The sequence below is a fragment of the Nerophis ophidion genome, linkage group LG02 (genome assembly GCF_033978795.1).
Source record: "Nerophis ophidion isolate RoL-2023_Sa linkage group LG02, RoL_Noph_v1.0, whole genome shotgun sequence".
In the NCBI taxonomy this organism is placed as follows: domain Eukaryota; kingdom Metazoa; phylum Chordata; class Actinopteri; order Syngnathiformes; family Syngnathidae; genus Nerophis; species Nerophis ophidion.
In genome coordinates this window covers 20,009,479-20,025,937 of record NC_084612.1, presented here as the reverse complement: position 1 = coordinate 20,025,937, position 16,459 = coordinate 20,009,479, and the positions used below count along the sequence as shown (strand labels likewise).

At 37.4% G+C, this 16,459-nt stretch overlaps 1 protein-coding gene across 3 annotated transcripts in view; it reads left to right on the top strand.

Annotated features, from left to right (window-relative positions):
* LOC133537626 (MAM domain-containing glycosylphosphatidylinositol anchor protein 1) overlaps positions 1-16,145 on the top strand; it is a 569,362-nt gene extending 553,217 nt beyond the window's left edge. For all 3 annotated transcript variants that reach the window (XM_061878797.1, XM_061878798.1, XM_061878796.1), the window contains exon 18: positions 14,605-16,145. In XM_061878797.1, the coding sequence (XP_061734781.1) occupies positions 14,605-14,690 (86 nt within the window). In that variant the 3' untranslated portion in view covers positions 14,691-16,145. The remainder of the gene's footprint in view (positions 1-14,604) is intronic.
* Positions 16,146-16,459: the final 314 nt, after the last annotated feature.

The following is a 16,459-nucleotide window of genomic DNA, read 5'->3' as shown; positions in this document are numbered from 1 at the left end:
TCAACATGTTCAGCATTTGTTGTTTCTGGCACACGGTACCTAGATGGATTTTAATGTCAGTGCTGTGTGTCTGTTTGCGTGCGTGTGTGCTGTAGGTTTTGAAGGATGTCAGTGAAAAGAAAACTGGATATAAGAGACTTTTTTAGGAGTCAAACTGTAAGTTACTTCAAGGGTGTATAGAGGCTCAACAATATTGAATAATTCAACAATATATCACTCCAGTCACGCCCCTTAGAGTGCTATAATGAGCATATACCATGGACTGGAGTGATATATTGCTTTTATAAAACGGTTACAAATAAAGGCATTATGAAATAGGAATACTCAATCAATTTAATGTAGTTTTATTCAACCAGAAATACATATTATCCAATAAAATAGCCTCACTGTGGAAAAAATAGTCCCACCTATCCAGACGTTAGCTCCAAATTAGCACTGCATCTCGTCTTTTCCTCCGCTTTTTTTCAGGTGAAAGTCAATGCTCAGTCCCCTCTACCATTGTTAACCCTCCCCGGAGGTGAAAGTTAACCTTGAACATGTGAATTCAACTTCTTTAGTCCGTTTTTTAACATCGTAAAAACATTAGCTGTCTTTTACTACTGAGTGCAACAGTCTGTTGTCATGGATACATGACAACAACTTCCATGCATACCAGTCATACGTGCCTGAGGCGGAGTGATAGCCTACGCTGTGATAAGGCTTTAGAATATTTAAACCACGGTTAACAGCCAATCAGATTGCCGGATTTCACCTTTCCGTTTTATTTTTGAAATTATTCTTTAGTTTCATGTATTTGTGTAGAAGTGAGCAACGGTTTGAAAATACTAATGAACAAAACTTTGTGGTGGAAATACAATAAACCCTCACTAGATGATCATGTGATTTTACAATTATAAAATATAATTAATTAATATTAAGTAATATTCATATTTAGTGAAAGCCTTTTTGCTCAGGCAGTAACTGTACCATCAAGCTCTATGGTCATTGTCTTTAATGTATCTGTCATGCATCACCATATTTTTTGCCAGCAGTTCATTTCTGTGACAGACCGGCGGAGGCATGTGTTTGGCTCTTTCAAATAAGAACAACCAGTGGACACTAATCTGCTTGTATTTGAGTATTAGATATTGGGTTTCACTATGTAAAGCACTTTGAGTCACTAGAGAAAAAGCGCTATATAAATATAATTCACTTCACTTATTAGTGACAAACATATTTACAGTACAAAAGCAGCAATAGATAGAAGTAGATGAAGGGAAAAATTGTAAGTGATTTTAACACAAGTTGGGGAAAAGATTATTACAGTTCATTTCTGTTTATTTACAATGTTGTATTGCATGAATGTATTTCTGATGTTGTTGATGGACAGTGGGCTATGTTAATTGACAGTATGATGCACAGTTGCACTAAAGATGAGAACTCTTTGAAGTTGTCTCCTTTGCTTTCATTTTAGTTGCTTTACCCTATAACATCGGCATGACGTGAAATTATGATTGCTAATGTAAAAAAAAAAGAAGTAAACTTTCAGAGTGCTGCCTTGGAGCACTTTTGTGTCCCCACCAATCTCAAAATCAAACCTACTCCCTTGGTGTAGTGGGTGGGTGGTGCAGACTGCCCTATTCAAATGAGGATATTGCGTGTACGAGGCGGCTTTCGCCATGGATACACTCATTTACTGCACATTCATGTTTTCATACTCCTGTGGCGTCTTGCTGTCTTTTGAAACATGCAGGTACCATTTTTTATGGAAGCAGTCCTTCAACGCTATCTACAATGAAGCCCACCTTTTTAGTGCGCTGATGACTTGTTTAAAAGTCACATTCCCGATACCCTTACATGTTAAGTTAAAGTACCAATGATTGTCACACACACACCAGGTGTGGCGAAATTATTCTCTGCATTTGACCCATTACCCTTGATCACCCCCTGGGAGGCAAGGGCAGCAGTGGCCGCACCCAGGAATAATTTTTGGTGATATAACCCCCAATTCCAACCCTTGATGCTAAGTGCCTGCAGAGAGGTAATAGGCTTTGAACTCACTCCCTACCGATCTCAGGGCGGACACTCTAACCACTGAGTAGTTAAGAAATGCATATAAAGTAAACTTATACTTTTCATTCTGTGACTTCTCCCACCCACGCTGACTCTTCCTACCTGTTTTCCATCTCCATCTTTTCTTTATAAGTACACCACCGCAGGGTTTTTTGTAGAAAGTAATGACAAGGTGTTCATAACACAAAAAATACGTATTATAAATGCATACAAACACCCTCCATAAGTATCCTCCACTTGTAAGTAACATTGTTGGTAGCTCTGTCTTAAAGGTGAACAAATGGAACAAAATGATGGCGTGTTACAGACGTTGAGTGCATGACAGCGTGAAGACACCATTAGCCTGAGAGGTGGGACTGTGCACAAAAGGTCAAGAAAAAAAGAGAAGGACCACGTGTATGTACGATGGATGAGAGGTTGATCTACAAAAAGAAAGCAAAAAGAAGATTAAGTCGCACTTCAAGAGCAGCTATCACACACACCGACATTCTCACACACATTCATCATCGTGCCCACTGCTTGCAACCACAAGCATTCAAGTTTTATGGCAAACTACAAGCAAGTCAAACGTTAAACCTGGATGTCAAAATTTTCGGGAATAAATATAGCTCATACCTACAGGGTGCCCGATGTAAATAATTCTACCATTCTTTTCTAGCTTATATATTTTGAATATTTACCTTTTTTTCTCATGTTGAGCTCATTTTCTAAACAATTCTCCCCCAATTTAAATGTTGATTTTTTTTACATTTAGATGTAACGTTTTTATTTATAATTTATCTCATTTAATATGTTAATTTAATAAAATATAAAATGATTTAATCTGATAAAAAAATATATTTAGATTTTAAATTCAAAATTATGATTTCACATTTGGAGTCAACTTTCATAATTACATTTACTTTTATTTTATACTCAACATTTAGAATCAATATTTCCATTTAACATTCATATTTGTACTTAATATTTTTATTGAACATCTATATTTAGTGTTGTCATTTTTAATTCACATTCAGATTCAGATTTTATATTTAGAGTTAACATTTAGATTCAACATTTAGATTTTCTATTTAGATTTATCATTCATATTTATATCCAACATGTATTTGTGTGTGTAGCATTTGAATTTAACATTTATATTTAACATTTAGATCCCGAAAGGGAATAAGCCTTAGAAAATGGATGGATGGATATTTAACATTTAGATTCAACACTCATATTTATATTTAAAAATTCAATTAACTTTTATATTTATATTTGACATTTATATTTAACATTTAGATGTAACGTTTTTATTTAATATTTATGTTTAAATTGAACATTTATATTTAAAAAAAATGTTTACATAAATATTCAACATTTACATTAAAAATTCCGATTTCACATTAGGAGTAAACATTCATAATTACATAAATACATGTATTTAACATTTAAAATCAACATTTAGATTTAACATTCATATTTGTATTTTACATTTTTATTGAACATTTTTTTTTAGATTTGACATTTTTATTTTATCTTTTAGATTTAACATTTATATTTAGAATAACATTTACATTTTTCATTTCGATTTAACAATCATAATTGTATTTAACATTTATTTTTGTATATGTAACATTTAAATTCAACATTTGGATTTTAACATTCATATTCATATTTAACATTTTTGATTAACATTTATATTTAGATTTGACATTTATATTTAACATTTATTTGTAATGTTTTATTTAATACTGATATTTATAGTTAATATTTATATTTAACATTTATGTTTATATTTAACATTTATATCCATCCATCCATTTTTCTACCGCTTGTCCCTTTTTGATATATTTAACATTCCATTAATCCATCCATTCATCTTCTTTTTTCTTTTTCTTTTTTTTTTATTTGACGGGGACAATAAAATTAAACATTGCTACCCATATGTCAAAGTACAAAAAACTTCCAGCCACAACCCTTGTCCCTGGTTAGACTGTTAAAGAAAAGATGAGAAAAGCGAAAAACACATACAAAAGGATTAAGACAGGTACAAAATAAAAATAAATTAGAAATAATTGCAGCTGGAACAGATACAAAAGGTCTAATAAGCCTGAAACAGTTTATATTTATTTTTATGGTCTTAGTCATTTTTATAATATGGCAACTATATTTTAGCATTGAATCCAAACTACAGTAACACCCAACTATATAACTTTCTTCACCTGTTCTATTTTATTTGGATTAATGTGACCTTAATTTCATTTACTGATTGTTTCTTCAAAGAGAAACACAGTGAGACTGTGTTGTTATAATTTAGGGTTAAACAGTTATTTTGAAGCCATGTTGTGAAGTGAAGTGAATGATATTTATATAGCGCTTTTTCTCTAGTGACTCAAAGCGCTTTACATAGTGAAACCCAATATCTAAGTTACATTTAAACCAGTATGGGTGGCACTAGGAGCAGGTGGGTAAAGTGTCTTGCCCAAGGACACAACGGCAGTGACTAGGATGGCGGAAGCGGGGATCGAACCTGCAACCCTCAAGTTGCTGGCACGGCCGCTCTACCAACCGAGCTATACCGCCCCACGTAGAAAGACGGAGTTGGGAATCTTTAGCCACACAAACACATGGTGATTCCTTTTTTAAAATTCACAGAGGTGAAACTTTCCTATGGATCAGAGCGGACATGGATCCCGACTACATGTCAACCAGCAGGTTTCGGTGAGAAAATTGTGGTTAAAAAGTCGCCACTTACCGGATATCAGCTGAGCTTCTGCCTGCTGTTTCAGCAAGCTGTCTGGTTAATATCTCTGAAGCCTGTTGAGGGGCGTCGGCTACCACATAAATGAGTGTATAATCTGCATACATTTGGCATATAATATTTGTGTAAATATTGGGGAGGTCCTTAATATATATACTGAAAGGCAGGAGACCCAAAATAGATCCTTGTGGCACAACCAAATCACAATTTATTACATATGATTTTACACCATTTATTTTACTTTTCACTTATCTGTGGTTGGGTCGCAGGGGCAACAGCCAAAGCATTTAACATTTAGTTTCAACATTTTAGGACGCATGCTCGGGAAAAAAATTGCAAATAAAAATAAAATCCACCTGAGCGTCCATTTGCTCCAAACTTTCCAGTAGATGCATTTACTTCACTGTGAAGTTTTTTAAAAGAGTTATATTGTAAAAAGTTCACTGTGCATTTTACATTTGTTTGCTGTGTTTAGTGTGCAAGTTTTTAAATTAAAATGTATCTCCTTTGAACAATATTCAGTGTTGTGGTATTTCAATGAACTGGAATCCAGTGTGCTGCGGGGCCCTATTGTAGTGAATCACACCTTAGCCATCATACAAACCCTGTTTCCATATGAGTTGGGAAATTGTGTTGGATCTAAATATAAACGGAATACAATGATTTGCAAATCCTTTTCAACCCATATTCAATTAAATGCACTGCGACGACAAGATATTTGATGTTCAAACTCATAAACTTTATTTTTTTTTGCAAATAATAATTAACTTAGAATTTCATGGCGGCAACACGTGCCAAAGTAGTTGGAAAAGGGCATGTTCACCACTGTGTTACGTCACATTTTCTTTTAACAACACTCAATAAATGTTTGGGAACTGAGGAAACTAATTGTTGAAGCTTTGAAAGTGGAATTTGTTACCATTCTTGCTTGACGTACAGCTTAATTTGTTCAACAGTCCTGGGTCTTGTTGTCGTATTATAGGCTTCATAATGCGCCACACATTTTCTATGGGAGACATGTCTGGACTGCAGGCAGGCCAGGAAAGTACCATCACTCTTTTACTACAAAGCCACGCTGTTGTAACACATAGCTTGGCATTGTTTTTGTGAAGGCACCATTCAGCATTAATGGTGCCTTCACAGATGTGTAAGTTACCCATGCCTTAGGCACTAATACACCCCCATACCATCACAGATGCTGGCTTTTGAACTTTACGCCTAGAACAATCCGGATGGTTATTTTCCTCTTTGTTCAGGAGGACACCACGTCCACAGTTTCCAAATATCATTTGAAATGTGGACTCGTCAGACCACAGAACACTTTTCCACTTTGCATCAGTCCATCTTAGATGAGCTTGGACCCAGCGAAGCCGGCGGCGTTCCGGGGGTGTTGTTGATAAATGGCTTTTGCTTTGCATTGTAGAGTTTTAACTTGCACTTACAGATGTAGCCACCAATTGTAGTTACTAACAGTGGTTTTATGAAGTCTGCCTGAGCCCATGTGGTGATATCCTCTACACACTGATGTCGGTTTTTGATGCAGTACCGCCTGAGGGATTAAAGGTCCGTAATATCATCACTTCATGCAGTGAATTCTCCAGATTCTCTGAACCTTTTGATGATTTTACGGACCGTAGATGGTAAAATCACTAAATTCCTTGCAATAGCTCGTTGAGAAACGTTGTTCTAAAACTGTTCGACAATTTGTGAATTACTTAACATTTCATGGAAGCTGCTTTTATACCCAATTATGGCACCCACCTGTTCCCAATTAGCCTGCACGCCGATTGTAGCTGAGATAGGCGCCAGCGCCCCCCGCAACCCCAAAAGGGAATAAGCGGTAGAAAATGGATGGATGGACCTGTGGGATGTTTTAAATAAGTGTTTGATGAGCATTCCTGAACTTAATCAGTATTTATTGCCACCTTTCCCAACTTCTTTGTCACGTATTGCTGGCATCAAATTCTAAAGTTAATGAATATTTGCAGAAAAAAAAAATTGGTTATCAGTTTTCACATTAAATATGTTGTATTTGTAGCATATTCAACTGAATATGGGTTGAAAATGATTTGCAAATCATTGTATACCGTTTATATTTACATCTAACACAATTTCCCAACTCATATGGAAACAGGGTTTATATATATTTATATATATATATATATATATATATATATATATATATGTCTTGATTGGATTATATAGAGAATAGTGCTCGATACTGTGGTAGAGCGCCATACGTAGGTGTGGGAACAGTCACAAGACTACTTCATCTCTACAGAACTGTTCATGAGGGGTTCCCTCAATCATCAGGAGATTTTAATGGAAGCATTCACATACAATGGTTTTTATATAGGGCACGCCTGCCTGTACCCACCCACTCTGTGCCCTATATAAAAACCATTGTATGTGAATGCTTCCATTAAAATCTCCTGACGATTGAGGGAACCCCTCATGAACAGTTCTGTAGCGATGAAGTAGTCTTGTGATTTTTCCCACACCTACATATATATATATATATATATATATATATATATATATATATATATATATATACACAATTTCCCAACTCATATGGAAACGGGGTTTGTATATATATATATATCCATCCATCCATTTTCTACCGCTTATTCCCTTTCGGGGTCGCGGAGGGCGCTGGCGCCTATCTCAGCTACAATCGGGCGGAAGGCGGGATACACCCTGGACAAGTCGCCACCATATATATATATACATATATATATATATATATATATATATATATATATATATATAAAACCAGTGTTGAGGGTTGACTCCTGCGTTGGGGTTTTCTTTCATGAGATATGGCATCAGAGGATAAGCTGGGTCACCCAAAACAAAAACAGGGAATGGATCTTCATCTTCCAGCAGTTGTTTGGAACACGAGGGGATGGTTACATCTTTCAGCTGCGCACTAATGGCGGAGTTGGCGAACATGTGGGCATCATGCACGCTGCCTGGCCATTTTACAATCACATCCATTAAGCAATATTTGTAGCCACACACTGCCTGGATCACATACTCGGGAGGAAGGGACAACGTTTTTTGGTAAATAGAATCACAGCTGCGAATGTTCTCTTGCCGTCTGAGAAGTGTTGTATCCGACATAGCTGCAATAGCGCGTTTCCTTCTCTTATGGTATTCATGTTTGATTTCCACAAGCGTCTGTACATGTAGAACAAAGAGAAACACGACATGTCTGAATGACTTTCCTTCATCTTTTTAGCTTCGGTTGTTGTGAAGCTCTCTGTGGCGTGGTCTTTCTGGTGTCACTTCTTCTCCGAACTCACTTTGTAAACGATCGATGAGACCATACAAATCCAAGAGATTCAAGAAACTCACGGCACACTTGCCCATGTAAAAATTTGTCCGAGGAGGGGGGACCTTAAACAATGGTTTGGTGTGGGTGAAACGGGGCTTAGGTTAAATAATTATTTGTTTAAGGCAGTGGTTCTCAAATGGGAGTATGCGTACCCCTGGGGGTACTTGAAGGTATGCCAAGGGGTACGAGATATTTAAAAAAAATATTTTAAAAATAGCGACAACTCAAAAATCCTTTATAAATATATTTATTGAATAATACTTCAACAAAATATGAATGTAAGCTCTCAAAATGCGAAAAGAAATGCAACAATTATATTCATTGTTGACAACTAGATTTTTTGTGGACATGTTCCATAAATATTGATGTTAAAGATTTCTTTTTTTGTGAAGAAATGTTTAGAATTAAGTTCATGAATCCAGATGGATTCCTATTACAATCCCCAAAGAGGGCACTTTAAATTGATGATTACTTCTATGTGTAGAAATATTTATTTATAATTGAATCACTTGTTTATTTTTCAACAAGTTTTTTGTTATTTTTATATCTTTTTTTTCCAAATAGTTCAAGAAAGATCACTATAAATGAGCAATATTTTACACTGTTATACAATTTAATGAATCAGAAACTGATGACATAGTGCTGTATTTTACTTCTGTATCCCTTTTTTTCAACCAAAAATGCTTTGCTCTGATTAGGGGGTACTTGAATTAAAAAATCATTCACAGGGGGTACATCACTGAAAAAAGGTTGAGAACCACTGGTTTAAGGGGTTAAAGGACTTAGTGTAGACATGGCCTTAGTCAAAATCAATAGTTCTCTTTCTCTGATGGGGACAGTCATACCTGCAAGTTTGAAACTCTTTGCGGCTTATTAGGGAACACTTAACATGTTTGGGGTGAAACTGTGACGTGTTGCTAGATGTGAGTCACATTATCATTAGGCCTTTGTCGTTTGACACTTATCTTATTTTTACACTTAAATTTCTACTTATATTCCTGCGGTCAACGCAATCAATGTCCAATGTTTTAAGGAGGTTTTTATTATTCCCTATGGCAGAGGTCGGCAACCCGCGGCCCTGGAGACGCATGCGGCTCTTTAGAGCCGCCCTAGTGGCTCTCTGGAGCTTTTTCAAAAATATATGAAAAATGGAAATGAGGGGAAAAAACGAATTTTTTGTTTTAATTTGGTTTTTGTAGGAGGACAAACATGACACAAACCTCCCAAATTGCTATAAAGCACACTTTTTATATTAAACATGCTTCACTGATTCGAGTATTTGGCGAGCAACGTTTTTTCCTACTCATTATGGCGGTCCTTGAACTCACCCTAGTTTGTTTACATGCATAACGTTCTCCGACTTTCTAAGACGTGTTTTATGCCACTTCTTTTTCTGTCTCATTTTGTCCACCAAACTTATAACGTTGCGCATGAATGCACATAGGTGAGTTTTGTTGATGTTATTGACTTGTGTGGAGTGTGCTAATCAGACATATTTGGTCATTGCATGACTGCAAGCTAATCGCTGCTAACATGCTATTTAGGCTAGCTATATGTACATATTGCATTACGATGCCTCATTTGTAGCTATATTTGAGCTCATTTAGTTTCCTTTAAGTCCTCTTAATTTAATGTATATCTCATGACACACTATCTGTATGTAATATGGCTTTTATTTTTTTGCGGCTCCAGACAGATTTGTTTTTGTATTTTTGGTCCAATATGGCTCTTTCAACATTTTTGGTTGCCGATCCCTGCCCTCTGGGAAGATATTGTTTGCAGGGTCCAATCAAATTGTTAGCACGTCACACTGACAGCATGCATGGGTGCATCCTTTCACTGGCTGGTGTGAGATCTGGCACATACTGTGTGTGCATGTAAACACTCTGGCGGATGCTTTGAATAATGGATGAAGGCGTAAACAGGAAGAGGAAAGAAGCATGCAAGGGGGTCCTGCAGGTTGTGTACAGGCAGGAACACTCCGTGCAGGCAGATGGATAATTATCAGGCAGGCGGGCGGTTGAACGCTCGCTGCAAGACGCTTCCGTCTCTGCGCTATCACAAGGATTAGAAGAAAGGATTGAACTCAACTTTTGTTTGGCAGGTATAAGGACTTTCAAATGGTGCTAACTGGTGGATTGCAATACATTCAAAGATCACATTTCTTAGCTACTGGGTAATTGTTGCATGGCTGTGCTAAAGTGATCACCGTTATCTTCAAACCAGCACCATAATTTCTACCTCTGTTGTTCGCTATCAGGATAATCTCTCCAGGTCACTGGTGTGTGTGTCTGTGTGTGTGTATGTTTGACAGGAAGAAAAGCTCTGCCATTATTTGCATGTACTGTACATTGGAACCTCAATTTACAAACTTAAGTGGTTCTTAAACAGGGTTTGTAAATAGAAAAGTTATTTAAAGCACAACACTGCAAAAACTAAAATCTAGGTAAGATGAGATATCTCAAATAATGGTGATATTTTCTTATTTTCTGTCTGATAAGATCATTCTTCTCACTTAGCAGATTTTATGTTAGAGTGTTTTACTTGTTTTGAGGGTTTTGCTCCTAAATGATCTCAGTAAACTATTACAGCTTGTTGCTGAGATGTTATGACCTATATTGACATGCTTGAAACTAGTATATCAACTGTTGCAAAGCTGTCATCAACACTCACAAGTATAAAACTACTGTTTCAAAGTAATATTTTCTTATTTCAAGCATGAAAAAAAAAATCATGACTTTGACACAATTGTGTCTCATAATTAAAACAGATAACAGCCAAATGGACTTTGCTGTTTTATTTTCAATATAACAATAGAAAATACATACTCATATAGTAGTACAGTTGTTATTAGTGAGGATATATAACATTTTGGGTTCATTGAGGTTAGCTAATTCTACTTGTTTTGGAAAGTCTTGACAAGCCAAATGTTCTTGTTCTATTTGCAGATAATTTTGCTTTCTTCAAATAAAATACCTCTAAATGTTATCCATTTAATTATTGTTTTTGAACATTGACTTTTTGCAATGAAATATATGTTATTGTCACGCCAAGGAAATTATTATTTTTTTTGGTTATGTTATGTTTTGTTTTTTGGACATTCAGTTCTTGCTTTTGCACTTCCTTGTTTTCTTTGTTTCCATAGCACCTCATTAATTTTCACCAGGCCCTCATGTCACGCCCCTGTCCTCAGCCCTCACACCTGTTTGTTAATTTTCATAGCCTATTATTTAAGCCACAGTTACCAGGTAGTCGGCCTGGCAACTTCCCACATATTCCTCAACTCCTTCATGCCATACCATGCTGTTTGTTTTGTCCACGCCACGTAAGTTTTGTTATTCATGCCACAGTGCAAGTGTTTTTTTTCATGTTTATAGTTTGTAAGCCTTTGTACTAATCTTTTGTTTTTTCATTAGCCAAGTTTGTTCTCCGCCATTGTGCGCACCCTTTCTTTGCATTTTGTTTAGTTTACTAGATTATTCAATAAAAATGTACTCACGTTCATGTCTGGCTCGTGCAAATTTCCCTTTGCATCGGAGAAACAAACTATCCAATAGTCCAAGTCATAGTCCAAGTGTGACAGTAGGAAACAATATTAACATGAGTAATGGGTTCCAGCCTTGACAAAAGCCCATATTTTAATAAACTTTTGTACACTTCCAACACAATAAAAATCGTTTTTCAGTACTCTGCATCAAACAAACAAAACAAAATGGTGATGGCTCAACGTCCTCTTTATTAACAAAGTCAACAACAACAACAAGCTCCAATGTGTTCATTTTAAACTGCCCTATTGACACACACACACACACACACACACCCACACACACACGTACACATTATTGTATTTGTTACCTTTCTGAGACCTGAAAAAAAATGCCTACCTCTTTAGGACCACTCTTTCTAGCTATATGAACATTTGTATTAACAACATTAATAATATATACATACTATAAATATAAAAATATAAAAAAGCTTGTTGTGAAAAATGAGTTGGAATTTCACAAGAAAAAGGCCACAATTTCACAATAAAAACTTTGAATTTTAGCAGTTTTATATTAAAAGTCGTAATTTTATTCAACGCAAGTCAAAATTTTACAAGAAAAACTGAAATGTTTTACGATGTTATGATAAAAGTTGGAATTTTTTTTATTACAGTCACAAATTTTACAAGAAAAGCATAACATTTTGACAATTTTATGAAAAGAGTTGTAATTTTACTCGACAAAAGTCACAATTTTTAAAGAAAACTTTAACAATTTGGCAATATAATGATAATCGGAATTTTATTTGGCATAATTATGACAAATGTCATCATTTACCTGAAAAAAATTTCACTATTTTACATGAAAAACAAAAAAATTGGCAGTATTTTGATAAAAAAGTCAGAATTTTATGACAAATGTTTTTATTTGACATTGAAAAGTAAAAATTTTACGAGAAAATATTGCAATATTAGAGGAACAGAAAAACTATGAGAAATTTTATAAGAAACATGTCGACACATTATGAGAAAAATGCTGCTTTTAGTTTTTTGTTTATAATTGGTTTTTAATCTTTATTATTTACTTTAAGTTACTACCGTGTGTCTCGATATACATATTTTCTATTTTTTCAATTAATTTTGGCCAAAGGGCGTGCATTTTAATTTCTTACACACACTTGTGATTAAATTTGTTGGCCAGCGGGGGAGCACTTCAAATTTGTACAGACACTTGTTATTTCATATGTTGACCAGAAGGGAAGCACTTTTAAAACCGACACCCAGTCAATTTGAAAAATTGAATGCGATCATACAAAGTATGTTTTCATGGAGGATAGCTATTGCTGCTTCAGATACAAACACAGATTGGTAATATACACTCACAATACTTGATTCATTTTGTTAAAAGCAAATGGGACCACAAAGTATTTAATAACAACTTTATCAAATAATTTTTGGACCCATTTATCATATCATAATATTATTATGAGAACGTTTTTATGAAAACGAATAACTCCCTTTTTTTCCTGTCACTAATGTGCAACCTACATCAACAATGACTAGTGCTGCATATATGAATTTAAGTCCATCCATGCATTTATCTTCTTCCGCTTATCGAAGGTTTGGTCGCGGGGGCGGCAGCCTAAGCAGAGAAGCCCAGACTTCCCTCTCCCCAACCACTTCGTCTAGCTCTTCCCGGGGGATCCCGAGGCGTTCCCCGGCCAGCCGGGAGACATAGTCTTCCCAACAAGTCCTGGGTCTTCCCCGTGGCTTCCTACCTGTTGGACTTGCCCTAAACACCTCCCTAGGGAGGCGTTCGGGTGGCATCCTGACCAGGAAACTCATTTCGGCCGCTTGTACCCGTGATCTTATCCTTTCGGTCATGACCCAAAGCTCATGACCATAGGTGAGGATGGGAACGTAGATCGACCGGTAAATTGAGAGCTTTGCCTTCCGGCTCAGCTCCTTCTTCACCACAACGGATCGGTACAACGTCCGCATTACTGAAGACGCCACACCGATCCGCCTGTCGATCTCACGATCGACTCTTCCCCCACTCGTGAACAAGACTTCTAGGTACTTGAACTCCACTTGGGGCAGGGTCTCCTCCCCAACCCGGATATGGCACTCCACCCTTTTCCGGGAGATAACAATGAATTCGGACTTGGTGGTGCTGATTCTCATTCCAGTCGCTTCACACTCGGCTGCGAACCGATCCAGTGAGAGCTGAAGATCCTGGCCAGATGAAACCATCAGGACCACATCTTCTGCAAAAAGCAGATACCTGATCCCGTGGCCACCAAACCGGAACCCCTCAACGCCTTGACTGCGCCTAGAAATTCTGTCCATAAAAGTTATGAACAGAATCGGTGACAAACGGCAGCCTTGGCAGAGTCCAACCCTCACTGGAAACGCGACCGACTTACTGCCGGCAAAGCGTACCAAGCTCTGACACTGATCATACAGGGAGCTGACCGCCCCAATCAGACAATCCGATACCCCATACTCTCTGAGCACTCCCCACAGGACTTCCCGAGGGACACTTCTCCAAGTCCACAAAGCACATGTAGACTGGTTGGGCAAACTCCCATGCACACTCAAGAACCCTGCCGAGAGTATAGAGCGTGTCCACAGTTCCACGACCAGGACGAAAACGTCAATATGAATTTAAGTAAAAAAAATTTAAAAAAAGAAGACGAAAAAGTATGTATGCCTCACCCGGTGTTTATATCACCGCACATCACTGCAGAGCATGTTTATATTTTTATTTTATTCAGTCTTTGGTTCGTAAATCAAAAAGTTTGTACAATGGGGGTTAGTAAATCAAGGTTCCACTGTAACAATCTCTAGAACTTATTCGGGAAACAAATGTAATTTTATATCAAGGTAATATGTTGTGTTAGAAGTCACTTATGAAAGAGTTTGATCCCTTGCTAGTTAAAGACCATACCTAATTCCGTGGCTTCTCTCTTCTCTCTCACTTAGTTCTGATCGGTGGATCACAGGCGCTCCCATTGGCCAGCTGGCTGACGTTCGGCCTTTCCTGCGTCCTCACCTCGCTATGCAGATGATGAGCGGCTGCCACAGCGCCACCTGCTGTCTGTGCTGACAGACACTGCCCTGACTCGTGCTCTTTTACTTCTTCTCTCAATCCCGGACTTCTTCCCTTTCTTTGTCCCTGTCCACTTTGTTCTTTGTGCATCCATGATAACGCGCCTACATTAAACCTACCTTGATTTTCTTTCTTCAAACACATACTCGAACAAACTTAGTTATGTATTTAAGGCCAAAATCTCTAACGGTCTGTTAGATTCCCTAAAAGCCATGTCCGTGTCTGTTCGTCTCCTCCATGTATTACCACCCCAACCTTCCCCAATTACCGCGACTCCTTCACCCTCTTATCCCCAACCAGACACACTAAAGTGTCGGACACTCTACCAAAGATGACCTGAGGGAATAGAATGAGAGAAACAGGATTCCAGGGATCTGGTGAAAGAGAGGAATAAATTGGGCCAATCTGTCCTTTCTGCTAAGGCGGATGAAACAAACTAAAGAACGAAAGAAGCGCAAATAGGAAGAAGAAGAACTTCTGGTAGCCTCTTTGCTGGCCCCGAGCTCCGTGTGGATTATACGTGTACATTTATCAGTATATATTAAATATAAGCAAAGTCTAAATATACGTGGGCAGTCGGAGGACTCTTTGAACTGAAATCCAAGAAGCACAACATTTATACAACCTCTGTTGTTCCTTTGGGTATTACCAGAATTACGTGGTGTTGCAGTTTGTCTGAGCAGCCGTTTTTTTTGTAAAAAATTTTGTTTACGGACAATGGGTGAGCCATTTATTGGAGAGGGTGCGACAGAAGAATGAAGAGAAGCAAGTGTTCGATGCAGAGAACAGGTCATTAAAGAAGCTCATGTGTACAGTATGTAACTGCTGTGCCGTGCAGATTACTTGAACCTAATCTCTGCCAACATTGTTCAACGCTGAATGTCTTGTCTTGTGAACAGTCACTCATGTATCACAGCTGTCCAAAGAAAAGCAAGTATCGCCGGAAAAAAACGTTGAAGGTACGTGTTTTTCATTGGAGATGATGATATGGTTGTTAAAATCGAGCAATACTCATATCTATACTCTATAACCCATAGTTTATGATTACATCTATGATAGCATTTCATTACATAGTCCCACGATGAATGATTTTGATGCGTTTATTCCTGCAGGTCTATACTGTTAGTGCGCCTCTAGCCTGTTTGATCATTCACGGTTATATATTTCCTTTGGTATCTTCACAATAACTTGGATCCCTTCTGTATTCCACCTGTTTCGCCGCAGGTTTATAATCATCCTTGTGTTTTTTTGTTGTTTTAACTCACGTTTTGCCTCAAAACCACAAGCTATGTGGCTAAAGGTTATGTGTACATTGTGTCGATGCCACTACTTCGGTTCCTGGGTCTTTCAATCACATTGGACAAAACGCTACAGATGGATGAATTAAACCAAGCAAAGCAAGCAGACCTGAAAATCTGAACGTGTGTCCTTTTTTTGTGTATTTATTTTCCGGCCTCCAGCCATCTCAAACTGTACCCAGCCCCTTTAAGTGAAGTGAAGTGACTTATATTTGTATAGCGCTTTTCTCTAGTGACTCAAAGCACTTTACTTAATGAAACCCTAAATCTAAGCTACATTTAAACCAGTGTGGGTGGCACTGGGAGCAGGTGGGTAAAGTGTCTTGCCCAAGGACACAACGGCAGTGACTAGGTAGGCGGAAGCGGGGCTCGAACACGGAACCATCAAGTTGCTGGCACGGCCGCTCTACCAACCGAGCTATACCGCTTT